Here is a 14218-nt window from a genome sequence, read left to right as displayed (position 1 = left end):
AATTGATTAATTCATAGACATCATCTAACCGAAATGTTAGAAACGAACCGAAAGGTTCAAGAACAAACGTTCTTTACAATCTTTTAATCTCCAAAACTATCTAAGCAAGAGACCTATCAGCCGACAACCATATTTATAAATAACAATAAACATAACATTTGGACCGGGCCGACTTAATGGGCCGGATGCTCTTGCATCATGAAAATTTCTGTTTCAACTTGCACATCATGCAAATGACACGTCACAAAGTGTGACATTTGAGCCAAAACAAGGTACACCTCAGTACGTATTTACCGATTAAGAAAATAAACGCCTTTTGCGTAACAAACGAACGATTAACCGAACGGGTCGGGTTATGACCCAGATATCTTGGGGGGGGGGGGGCATCTATAAGTGATATACGATCTATATAAGCTAAAATATTAGAAATATGGTCTTAGTTTGATAGCAAACAAGTTAAACGAAAATATGCTCGTTTAACTACCCGCTATAGATTTAAACGCAAAAGATAGTTACAAACCAAGCATTGTATCATCCGTTAAGCCGAAAAAGACTTACCAAATACTTATTTGAAATGTTTTAAGCGATTCGTGAAAATATTTTTGATTTTTTACAAACATATAGTATGTTTTTATAATTTTACACAAAACTAGCCGAAAAACACTCGTTTTCGCGCTCTTTAACGCACCCGATAAGTTTTTCGCGCCAAAAACCGAACCCGAACTAAATTTGGACCGGGCTTTTCGTATTTGGGCTTGAGAAACCAGATTATTGGGCCAAAACAGCCCATCATGGGCCCATGAAGGCTTCCGATCGGACAGCCCAACCCACCCCCCATTCTTTTTATAAAACTTGTTTTGGAAGCTTGTTTATCCATTTTGGTTTATAAAAACTGAGGTCCAAGTAGCTGCAAGCTGAAATTCCAGAAAACCTTCAAACCCTAAGGTAAAGAGCTTAAATAAGTAGCTTTTGAACTTGTTTAATACCATAAAAACATGTCTTGGTTACTAAAAATCATTCCTAACCGTGTAAAAATCCTAAAAATGGTCCATAAACATGTTTTGATCATACACATGGTAAGGAACCTGTTTTGATAGTTTTTTGGGCCATAAACACGGATTAAAGGGTTGAAACGGCGTTTTTACGGTTCAAAAGTTCGTTTTTGTGCACTAGCCGAAACCCTAAGTTAAGGGCTGTTATGTTAATGAAATATTGCTTGGTTTGCGATATAGGACTTGTACCTAGCTTGCTTAGAAGCACAAGAACCTGAAAACTTGATTAAAGAGTCGGAAACGAGCCAAACCCGCTAAGGTAATACCGAAACACTCGCTTACGGGCTATTTAGGTTAAGGTTGTGATATGCATATTTTTAGGCCTTGAAATTTTTCAGGGACATCAGGGATCATGTCAATGAGTCCCTGTTCAAATTTGGTAATTTTTCGACCATCCGAGAATATTTGGCGAATTTATTACCGAATTGGGACGTTTATTTGGGAAAAATAGCTAAAGTACTTCAAAAATTATGAAATTTTTCTGGGAACTCAGATTTGATGTATTTTGATCACATATGAATTTTGGAATCATTTGAAGAAGTTTAAAGGTGTTTTGTTTATTTGCGTTCGTGTGAATTTTTATAGCCGAATTTGGGCCGAAAAGAATATCGCACGAACTTTTTACATTCTGGAATTGATACAGGTTGATTTGGGACATTATTTGAGCATTCAGGAGTTTTTGTGGAATTTTTAGAAATTGTTTGGGATAAACGGACGATTTTCGGGCGAAATATAGCTGATAAAATGAATTTTTATAAATTAATAAATTAGTAAATAATTCCAGAAATATTTTTATAAAAATCTACATATTTTAATTGATAAGTGGCTAAATTTTCATAATTTATGGATTAACGGTTAATTAATTATGCTAATTTGAATATTAAATAAATTCAGTTTTTATAAAATCTGGCAAGTTCGCGACTAACGAATCTGCGGGAATATCAAAACACCAAGAATGATCAAAAATCATATTTTTGGACTAATTAAGTGAAAATGAACTTTTCTATGAAAACCTGGACAATCCGGATGGATTGTGCGCGTTTTTTCTTAAATCAAACTGAATAAACAGAAACGGGCCCCGTGGCTAATCCGGGACCCCAGTATGTGATATTTCTTTATAACTTAATCATTTTGTTAACCAATAAATTCACCCAAGCTTATTTTCCCATAACTGTTTTCTGAACGCGTAAATGAACAACTTGGCCCAGCTGGGAAAACGGGAATCTGAGCCAAGTTCAGTTTTAAGTATTAGACATTGAACAACATCACAACCTAAGCCTATTGCCACTTTATGGGCGTTCCAGCTACACCCAGATTAGTTATACAGCCCAGTTTGGTATTGAGATTATAATAATATTAAAATATTAATATTATTATAATATTGATTATAGGGACTACTGATAGCAGACCGAACAAACCACGAGCTGATACAGTACTGATTATCTACTAAATTGTGAGTTTCATGACCCCACTTTTAAACTGTTTTACGAACTTTTGGGGTGAAAAGCATGTTTGATTACATATACATACCTGAAACATGTATTGATGTGAATTATCTAAGTGCTAACACACGAAAGTCCCCACGATCACAGTGATTAACTTCGAGCCGGTGGCTTGTGAATAGTACTATTGGTTTGACAAACCCAAACGGAATCGGCCTGGTTGCCGTGTCACATAGCGCTGTTTGCACATGACCATATTTATACAAACAGTCTATGTAGTGTTAGACATAGCTACCAGGGCATGTTGTGGGCGGAAAGGGGCCACAGTGGTTGATGGAGCGTGGGAAATGGATGCACGCAGCACATACAGTCAAGGCTTCACTGTAACTTAGCATAATTACATCATTTACATACATACATACTTATTTCATGATTACAAGTGTTGACTTGTGAATACTCATTACTGATTTCTTGAAACTCGTGAAACTCACCAACTCTAGCAGTTGACTCGTTTTAAACTGCTTTTCAGGTGTACCTAAATTGGAATGATTTGGTGATCTGTTATTTGCCCAAGGTGTGCGGTTGATACTATGTGAATAGAGGCAAGGGTGTTAGTAGTAAGAACGTTTAGTTAACGAAATAGTTTTGTTTGTACCACCTAGACTGTAAAACAATGATAGAACAAAGAAATGTAATATATTGTAAATTAGTGTGTAATGTTTCTTTATAAACAATGTCTTGATACCAGAGGTGTCTGTTACATTTCCGTTTTACGCTTTCGCATTGTGCTAGTCGGGGTGTGACACAAAGTTACAAGCGCGTTAAAATATTAAGGCTATATGAACATAAAATATGAACTTCAAAAATGATGTGTAACTCAAGGCCTCAAGTAGAGATGATCAAAAAAACCGGTTCCTGGAACCGAACCGGAACCGAACCGGTTCCTACCCATTTTTTGTAGAAACCGGACCCTATCTGATTCAACCCGATGATCCGTGACCGGTTCTTACATTTCTGAGTGTGGGCGGGTAGGAACCGGAACCGAACCGGAACCGGTTCCTAACCGTTTTTTTGGCCGTTTTTTGACCTTTGGGGTCAAAAATAGCCGTTTTTTGACCGGTTACGGTACAGGAACCGTTTAGGAACCGGTAAGAACCGGTTCCATAGGTTAGGGGTCCGAGGGTGGGAGAACCGGTTCGGTTCCCTAACCGGTTCGAGCCTGGAACCGGTTTCAAAGGGGGTTTTGAATATAGGAACCGGTTCCGGTTCCTAGTCCCAAACCGTTTTGAACATCTCTAGCCTCAAGCACATCAATGATTAAGCATGAAAACAAGGGGTGTAACATCCCAAGCCCAAATATACAGGCTTGCCCAATAATAACTTGTATTATGTATTTAAAACATTGGTATGAGTTATTATTTTATTAACAACATACAATGTGGTATTCTAGTGTTGTAATATTTGAATAGTAAGAAGCAGTGACAAAATTATAGTAATTACCAACTATACCCTTTATGGTAAAGATCGTTGAATGACCGTCAATTTATAGCAATACCGGTGGCAAAAATGCATGGTTTGGCCAACTTGTAAGTAAATGAGGCAAAATTCTCAAGTTTTTTTTATCAGTAATGAATAGGGTCAACCGCGTGACCATAAGTTTGTTCCGGCATTTAAAGACCATAAGTTGAATAAGAATATTTTTTTAAAACTAACTAGTTTAACTAAAAAGTAAAAGAGATTGTCATGTCAGTATCATATAAGCATGACTCTCACATCACAATCAACGAGCCCTCCACCTAGCAGGCCCGGCATGGTGTTATCCAGTGGACCTTCATCCCACCAAACCCACCTTAACCTTATCGAGATATGTGAGGTACACCGCATGGGCTTACACTCAAATAGTTTCATTATACATATATGTTTTTAATATTTACAATTTTCATTTGGTATAAATCTCCCATTACTTGGTCCCAAGAATATGGACCTTAGCTAAGCTCTTGGGGTCCCAATGCTCATTTAAATTTTGATTAGATGGGCCAAAGGGTGTACATAGGTAGATTACTCAACCAATGCTAGAGTGGTGAATTATGTGAGATTGAAGTAGGGGTTGTAACATGTACTCATAATACTCATATACGGAAGATTGAGGTTATAAACTTTAGAATGTGCTTTAAAATTTATTTGAAAAAACATATTTTAAAATATTTTAAATTGGGTCTTCATAAAAATAACAAATGCATATAGTTTTAGATGATTGTTAAATACTGTTTCACATATATATAACTTGAAAGTAATATAATATAAAAAGATAATATTCCTTAAAACAAAATCAAGCCCCCTATAAGAATAAAACTACACCAAGCTAGAGGTTTTCTTTATAAAGTGAGCTCTCAAAGTTTGAAAAAGCATGAGGTCTATACAACTTACCACATGGACAGATGGACTTCTAATGCAAAAACTAGTGAAGTTTATATTATAACTTATAAGGCCATTTAGGGTATCCTCTGTGGAAGGGGCAACGTTACCCCTTCACAGTGTCACGTAGTCACCAGAGGGGCAATAAAGTCCCTCACAATGTTGCCCTTTTGTGGTTTGTTACCCCGAGAGGCTTTAAACTCTTTCTTTTTAAAAATAAAATTATAAAGAAAATAACAATAAAAAAACATAAAATAACTACTCCATCAAATTTGAGCGGGACCCCACGGGTTAGGGTTTGTATTGGGTTCATTTTTGTGAGAAGTTGAGAGTTTCTGAAAGAAAATGCATGTTTTGGATGAGAAAATGCGTGAGGAGGAAGATGGATTTTGTGGGTTTAAATAGATTAATTAAATTAAATTAATTTTTTTCAATGAACGGTCACATGACCGTTGAAAATATGGCGTCCACCTGACCCTCCAACATCGCCCCTTCCTCACCACCCCCCAAATCGCCCCCGCCGGTGTTCATCCCCCAAATTGCCCCCAACTCATCCAAACAGACCGCCGTATAATAGGGCATTTGTCAGCCTACATGTCAACAAAAAAACGCCCCAATACCTCTACACTTCTCCAAAAAAATGGGTGTTACCCTTTTAAGCTAAGCAGTTAATGCGGAAAAATATCGGATATCGGTCAAGAACCGATATCTGAGATATCGGTTATCGCAGTGAGATATCGGTAATTTTAATATCATGTAAAATTCATATATATAGCAACTTAACACTAATAATTCAGTATAGTCTCCTACCATTAACAAATTAAACTTTTGCAAATTGTAAAACACTAACAATTGTAACAAGTAAGAATTGATTAAGACTTAAACCAATAACGTTGAACACTAAAAGTTAATAATTAAGACTTAAAACACTGATATCGGGAATATCAGTAATATATCGGTCAAATATTAGTACAATATTAGTCAATATCGTTGATATTATCGGCATCGATATCACTGATATATCGGGGATATCAACTGCATAGCTTTTAAGTGCTAATAAAGGCACGGTGTTATCTCATCTTGAATCCTACTTCCTGATCACCATCATAAATATATTTTTCTTGTAATTACTTTCTAAATAATCGAAACACTTTTGTATATATTATATGATGGAGTAAAACCATGACTTATCCATTTTTTTTAGCTTTATAAACTATGTGACATGATGGGTTGTTTTTTAGTGGAACCATTACGGATACGCTAACTTTCTTGGAATACATAATGCAAATGAAAATGACTACATTGATCGGTATTGAGAACCAATCTGTTGGTCATACATGGAACTTAAACATGGGTGTCTGAAATCTGACCAAGTGTAACATTAAAGTCAGAATTAAATGGTTTAAATCAGTTTCAACTAACTTGACTTATCTTTTTGTAAATAATGCTCCAAACATCATCATATCACAATCAAAAAACTGCTTTATCTTAACCACACATACAAACACCCCTGTAAATTGTCAGTAAAGCTTCAACAATTAACACAAATTCCAAAAAAAAAAAAATAAATAAATTCTGAACGGCTTAAATTATACAATTCTTTTACCATCTACGGGATTTGAACCCTTCGTCACATTGAAAAAAAATAAAATCTTATCCAACATCTTAATGTCGCTAGTCTAAAGGCCTTTGGTAAAACTTTGAACTAAAATCTTCACTTTGACTACCTTCAGATTACTAATGATCATCATCAGCATCCATCGGAGCCGGAAGATTAAGATCAATCAGATTAATACTCGGTTTCATAACTTGTTTAGCACTAGCATGTGATCTCTTATGCCCGCCGAGTGCTTGACCAGAAGCAAACACTTTGAAACACACATGACACTTATGCATTTTACTTTCAACTTGTGTTTGTTGATAGTTATTATGCTGAAACCGGTTATTCGGTTTGATTTTCTTGTGACTTGCTATGTGCCCACCAAGTGCTTGATATGATCTAAAGATTTTGTTACATGTTTGGCATTTGTAACAGTTTTGTCTAGGAAGTCTTTTGACTTTTGTAACTGATTCCGATTCAGATGATTCATCTGATTCGGAATCAGACGCCAGCTCCTCTTCAGTTTCTTCATCATCAATCCATTTATCTCTTGATAACATCATTAAACAATATGCAACAGCTTCTTCTGGTGAAGCATCGGAGATCGAACTAACCGGCTCGGGTGTTGAAGACTCACTTTGATTTTTGATAGGTTTCATTTCTTGAAAATGTTGTTGATCACCAAACCATGAGCTCTCGGGTTTCCGAAACCGTCTAGATCGTTTCCTGACCCTAACGTTTCTAGACGGTTCATTTTTTATTCCTTCTGTTGAAGAAGAGAACGACGGCGATGACGACAACGAAAGCGCTGGATTAAGTTTGCACTTATGGTACTCCATTTGTGCAATATATTTTTGCATGTATGTGTGGTTTAGGGGGTTGAATGAAGTTTAAGTAAAAAGTGTGTTGAAACTTATGTGACAAGCATTCCTTTACCAAGAGTAATATATATCAAAGTAATTAACAAAAGTAATTATAAAAGTAAGTTGATAACAATGACATTAATTATGAAATTAATGCTCTACTTTGACTATTAAAATAATTGAATGTTTTCATTATATCATATACACAGTTTCAAAACAAGTGTTAAATTATTAAATAGATAACACATTTTCAAAGATATTTAATAAATATCTTTTAAGAAAGAACAAAATATAAAATTTCCATGGTACAAAACATATAGTTTAGAAAAATATTAATAGTAGTAAACTAGTAATAACAATAGTTGTTTCATATTATATATATCATATGGGCCGTTTTAAAACAAGTCTTAAATTAAATAGATAATTTAACACACAGTTTCAAAAATATTTAATTAAGAGCTTCTACAAACAAAATATAAAATTCCCCTAGTACAAAAAATGGCTGCATGAAAAGGTTATATATAATTAGCTAAAGCATGTGCACTCACACCAAACAGGTCACGTGTGTGCATGGATATATAAGTATCGACTATGGAGTGTGTTGTTCACCGACGATGATCCAGAAATAATGGGTTTGGTCCATGGTAACTCGCTCCAGCAAGTTTGAAAGATTGGGTTTTGCGATTCAAAAAAGGGTAGCGGCGCAGCTTGTTGCCCGTTTGCCTTCTGTTTCGATGTAATCCAAAAGGTCTTTAAAGATTATACATATTGTAATTTGTTGGAGAATTCGATTATGGATACGGAGAACATGAACCAACGAATAGAGTTACTAGAATAACTAGTTTGATGGTTATCGGTTACAGTTGCCAGCTTTTGTTACTCATGACAAGTTGAAAGAGAACATTTTATTTGTTTTTTAGTGTTGTATTAAAAGAAAAATACTCAATTTTTAATATTGTTTAATGTTTATTATTGATAAGTTTTCTATAAATAATGAATATAACTTTTAAAATTATATGTCATATAATTGGAAATATAAGGAACTAAATACAGTATTTTATTATTATAAAGATTTTTCATTCTTACTTTTAAGAACTTATAGATTCAACAGTCGATCACAAACATACATAAATATAAAATAACACCCCCTAAAAAAAATAAAAATATGAAGTTAGATTAATATCAACCCCCCCCCCCCCCCAAAATAAAAATATGAAGTTAGATTAATATCAACCAAATGATAATTAATTATTTGGATTATAGAAATCCAACTTTTCAAACAATAATCACTCGTTTCAATTAGTTCACTTACTTTCAAAAAGATATATTCATTATTTATAGAAAACTTATCAATAATAAACATTAAACAATATTAAAAAATTGAGTATTTTTCTTTTAATATAACAATAAAAAACAAATGAAATGTTCTCTTTCAACTTGTCATGAGTGTTACATGCTAGAGTTATAGGAACTTAAAATGTAATAGTCAGAAGTTAGAGGACTTATGTAGAAATATTGTAACAGATAGGTAGTTAGCAGTCGTGAATGGTTTGTACTTAAACTACCAGATTGGTTAATGAGAAGTTAAGAAAAAGTTGGTTAATTCTCTTATGTTATTCTGTTAATCGTTCTTTTACCTATCAAGTGGTATCAGAGCACCGATCCGTCGGAGCTCCGGTGACCTAATTCCTCCGCCGTCGTTCAGTTATTTCCAATTCATTTCAATTCTTGAAATTGATCTTTGCTTCGATCAATTTCCTTCAAATCATTCAAACAACTTGTCCGATTTTGTTTTGTTCAATCATAATTGATCATTCATTCGATCAATTTTCCTCAATTCCATTCAAATCTAAACCCTAATTTCGTTCATTCCTAATTCACTTCAGCAATGACTGCCAACATTAATACTCGTCAACAGGAGGTCGATAAGACTCTGAAAGAGCATGAACGCATGATCTTGCGTATGGAAACAAATTCGCAAGCAGCAATGGCGGATTTACAAACGAATATGGAGAAGATGATGGCACGTATGCTCGCTCCAATTCAAGAACAACTCCGTAATCAACATCCTACCGGTGGTGCTGCATCATCATCATCAGGATCTCAATTTGGGGGTGATCAGAGACTAAGTCATTATGGCCGTATTGATTTCCCTAAATTTGAAGGTGAAGATGTTGAAGGCTGGTTGTATAAATGTGATCATTTCTTCGAAATGGATCGCACTCCTAATCAATTGAAATTGAGGATTGCAGTGGTCAATTTGGAAGGTCCTGCTCTTCAATGGCACCAGGCTTATATGAGATCTTATGGTCAATAGACACCTTACCTTGGGAATCATATGTGGGTGCAATAACTACAAGATTTTCCGAATCTCTTCTAGAGGATGCCATGGAAGAACTCAAGGTATTATATCAAACCGGATCACTCAAAGATTATTGTTTAGCTTTTGATGCTTTATCGAATAAAGTTGTCATATGTGAAGAATATGCTGTGAGCTTGTTTGTGGGGGGTTTAAAACCCGAATTGAAGTGTATGGTTAAGATGTTTAAGCCTAGAACCTTAAGAGAAGCATATGCAGTGGCTAAACAGTAAGATATTGCTCACCATACCCTGTTCAATACTTCTTATACCAAGAAAACCACTCCCAATTATCTCAATCCTAACCCTATTACTACCAATAATCCTAAGATTGCAGGGCCTACTAATGCTACTAAACTTCCATTATTACCTACTCCTACTCAGAAACCGTTAACCTCTAGAAAACTCACTACAAAAGAATTAGAAGCAAAAAGGGCAAGGGGTGAATGTTTTTGGTGTACCGAAAGATTTTCTCCTGGTCATAAATGTCCAAACAGACAACTTTTTGTGATTGAATTGGCTGATGATGAAGACTCAGATGAAGATCAAGTACAAGAGGTAGAAGAACCTAGGATTTATATTCATGCTTTAACTGGTATTCCCTCTTACTCTACAATGAAAATTACTGGGTCTATGGGAACAAGAACTCTGCATATTTTAGTTGATTCTGGATCAACTCATAATTTCATTGATCAGAAGTTGGCTACTAAACTCAATATTTGTACTCAAGAAATGAAGTCTATGAAGGTAACTGTTGCTAATGGTAATCAGTTGACTTGTATGAGTATGTGTAGAGATTTTAAGTGGATGATGCAAGGAACATGGTTCAGTGCTGATGTTTTAGTGATTCCCTTAGAAAGTTATGATTTGGTGTTAGGTATTCAATGGCTTACACCATTAGGAGATATTACTTGGAATTTTGGTAATATGACCATGGAATTTCTGGTAGAGGGTGTTCCTTATAAGTTGAAAGGGACTGAAACTAACAAGGTTAGTTTGTGTTATGTGGAAAAAATGACTAGTATCTTAAAATCTCCTACAAAGGCCATACAATCCCAAATGTATGGTCTACAACTGATTCCACAGGCCTACAATGAGGTGTCGGGTTCTAAAGTTAAAAACACTATTGAAGATCAGGCTTTGCAAGACTTGTTGTCCTCATATGCAGATGTTTTTGCTGTTCCAAAATCCTTACCACCAAATAGGCATTGTGACACAAAATTGTCTTGTAAAATGAAACCAAGCCTATTAATTTGAAGCCCTATATATATCAGTCTGTGCAAAAGAATGTCATTGAAAAAATGACTCAAGAATTGTTAGACTCTGGAGTTGTGAGAAACAGTAATAGTTCTTTTGCTTCACCGGTGGTTCTTGTCAAGAAAAAAGATGCTACGTGGAGAATGTGTGTGGATTATAGACAGCTAAATGATGCAACCATCAAAAATAGGTTTCTTATTCCCTTAATTGATGAGTTGTTAGAAGAATTAGGAGGGGCCACTGTGTTTTCTAAATTGGATCTGAGATTTGGTTATCACCAGATTAGGATGTTTGAGCCTGATATTTCAAAAACGGCTTTCAGAACACACCAAGGGCTGTTTGAATTTTTGGTTATGCCCTTCGGACTAACAAATGCTCCAGCTACATTCCAATCTCTAATGAATCAGACATTCAAAGACTTGTTGAGGAAACGTGTGTTGGTGTTTTTTGATGATATTCTTGTTTATAGCAAGAATATGCAGCAACATTTGTCTCATCTAAAAACAGTCTTAGATACTTTAAGACACAATCAGTTGTTTGCAAAACAGTCCAAATGTACTTTTGGTGGTCAATCTGTGGAATATTTGGGTCATGGTATTACCAAGGAAGGGGTTTCTACTGACCCATCTAAGATAGAAGCAGTAGTGCAATGGCCAACCCCTGTGAATGTTAAGCAATTGAGGGGTTTTTTGGGACTAGCCGGGTATTACAGAAGGTTCATCAGGAACTTTGGAGTTATTGCTAAGCCATTAAATGAGTTGTTGAAGAAGGATGGGTTTGGGTGGTCAATGGAAGCTCATAATTCTTTTGAACAACTTAAGGCAGCTCTAAGTTCTGCACATGTTTTGGCACTTCCTGATTTGAACCAGCCTTTTGTGGTTGAGACTGATGCATCAAATAAAGGCATTGGGGCTGTATTAATGCAAGGAAAGCATCCCTTGGCTTTTATCAGCAGAGCCTTATGTCCTCAACAGACCTTGTATGTCTATGAAAAGGAGCTATTGGCCATTATTTTAGCTACTAAGCATTGGCATTATTTCCTTATTATAGACCACTTCATTATCAAAACAGATCAAAAAAGTTTAAAACATTTGATTGACCAAAAGGTAACTACTCCTTTGAAACATTATTGGTTAGTAAAATTAATGGGGTATGACTTTGAGATTCAGTACAAGAAGGGATGTGAAAATGTAGCTACTGATGCTCTGTCCAGATTACAAGGAGTAATGGGGTATGCTCTGTCCAGATTACAAGGAGTATCCTTGTTTAGCTTAACACTTATGTCCTTCCAACCCATGGTTTCGGAAAGAATTAAGAAGTCTTGGGAAGATGATCCTGCTATTAAAAAACAAATCATAGATTTGCAACAGGGTCATTCATCAAACCAATTTACATGGCAAGGTGAACTTCTTAGAAGGAAGCATAGATTAGTGGTTGGCGAAGATTTAAATTTGAAGCAGGACATCATTAAAGAATGCCATTCAACTGCTATAGGGGGACATTCTGGTGTACATGCAACCCACAAGAGGTTAAAAAGTATGTTTTATTGGAAAGGTCAATCAAAAGAGGTAAGAGAGTTCATTAGAAAGTGCAGTATCTGCCAACAAGTGAAGTCAGAAACAGTGGCTTATCCCAGATTACTACAGCCATTACCTGTACCAACTTTTGTGTTTTCAGACATTAGTATGGATTTTATAACAGGACTACCCAAGTCCAGGGGCAAAGAGGTAATTTTTGTGGTTGTTGATAGACTTACTAAGTATTCTCATTTCATAGCTTTGGCTCATCCATACACTGCTAGTACTGTAGCACAAGCTTTTGTAGACAATGTTTACAAGTTGCATGGGTGGCCCTCTACAATTGTATCAGATAGAGACACCATATTTCTGAGTGCTTTTTGGAAGGAATTCACTAGAATTCAAGGAATCTCAGTGAACATGTCAACTGCATACCATCCACAAACGGATGGCCAGACAGAGGTGGTAAACAGATGTGTGGAGGTTTACCTTAGATATATGGTCCTACAAAAGCCTACATCTTGGGACAGATGGTTGTCCCTAGCAGAGTTTTAGTACAACACTAATTTCCATACCACCATTCAGACTACACCCTTTCAGGCCTTATATGGTTATGCACCACCACTACATGTACCCTACATTCATAGAGACTCTAATGTAGCAGAAGTAGATGAATGATGTGTGACAGAGAGGGAATGGTGAAGTTATTAAAGGAATCTCTGCACAAAGCTCAAAACAGAATGAAACAATATGCAGATAAGAAGCGAAGTGAAAGGAGCTTTGAAATTGGAAAATGGGTATATGTGAAACTGCAGCCTTATGTGCAGACTTCATTTTTCTGGGTATAACAAATTATCCCCTAAATATTTTGGACCCTACTTGGTAATTGGGAAGGTAGGAGCGGTGGCTTATAGGCTGGATTTACCAAAAGAGGCTCAGGTTCATCCAGTGTTTCATGTTTCACTTTTGAAAAAAGCTAGTGGTCCTTCAACTCAAACCTCTATGATACCTACTATTGCTTCGAGGTTTTCCCTACGGCCCTTAAAAGTTTTAGACAGCAGAGTTATCAAGAGAAGGAATAGTGCTGCTGGTCAAGTTCTTGTGCAGTGGAAAGATTTACCAATCTCTGATGCCACTTGGGAATATAGAGATGAATTTCAATGCAGATTCCCTGATTTCCAGTTGTGAAGCAATCCTTGGGTCAAGGATTTCATAAGGAAGATGTATTGTTACATGCTAGAGTTACAGGGACTTAAAATGTAATAGTCAGAAGTTAGAGGACTTATGTAGAAATATTGTAACAGATAGGTAGTTAGCAGTCGTGAATGGTTTGTACTTAAACTACCAGATTGGTTAATGAGAAGTTAGGAAAAAGTTGGTTAATTCTCTTCTGTTATTCTGTTAATCGTTCTTTTACCTATTAATGAGTAACAAAAGCTTGAAACTGTAACCAGTAATCACCAAACTTGCTGTTGTATCTGTCGAGATGGAGGTTTACACATCGTGTAAGTGTCTTGTCAAGTGCGATCAGGTGATGCCAGTCAGATATGCTCTTTCACATGCTTCAATCATGATCTAACGACTTAGTTTCTCTTCTTACTCTTGTTGGACAGCCAAGTTAACTAGGTTTCCTTGTCTTCAAATAGAATGTATATCTATACCTTTTAAGGTAGAATATTTTAAATTTTAAATTTGTTTAGTTTTTTTAAATATA

General features: G+C 35.7%; 2 protein-coding genes across 2 annotated transcripts; one reads left to right on the top strand and one right to left on the bottom strand.

Moving 5' to 3' along the window:
- Positions 1–6646: 6646 nt before the first annotated feature.
- On the bottom strand, positions 6647–7348 carry LOC143611074 (zinc finger protein ZAT9-like). The gene has a single exon (XM_077085380.1). The coding sequence runs from the start codon at positions 7346–7348 to the stop codon at positions 6647–6649; it is 702 nt and encodes a 233-aa protein (XP_076941495.1).
- Positions 7349–13181: 5833 nt separating this feature from the next.
- On the top strand, positions 13182–13692 carry LOC143611055 (uncharacterized). The gene is made up of 2 exons (XM_077085370.1): positions 13182–13301; positions 13399–13692. The coding sequence occupies exons 1-2, from the start codon at positions 13182–13184 to the stop codon at positions 13690–13692; spliced, it is 414 nt and encodes a 137-aa protein (XP_076941485.1).
- Positions 13693–14218: the final 526 nt, after the last annotated feature.

The sequence above is a fragment of the Bidens hawaiensis genome, unplaced genomic scaffold (assembly GCF_021521415.1).
Source record: "Bidens hawaiensis isolate Kalapana, Puna unplaced genomic scaffold, B.hawaiensis_p1.1 tig00002236_1, whole genome shotgun sequence".
Classification (NCBI taxonomy): Eukaryota; Viridiplantae; Streptophyta; class Magnoliopsida; order Asterales; family Asteraceae; genus Bidens; species Bidens hawaiensis.
Note: the sequence above shows the minus strand (reverse complement) of the source record. Positions and strands in the feature narration are given on the sequence as shown.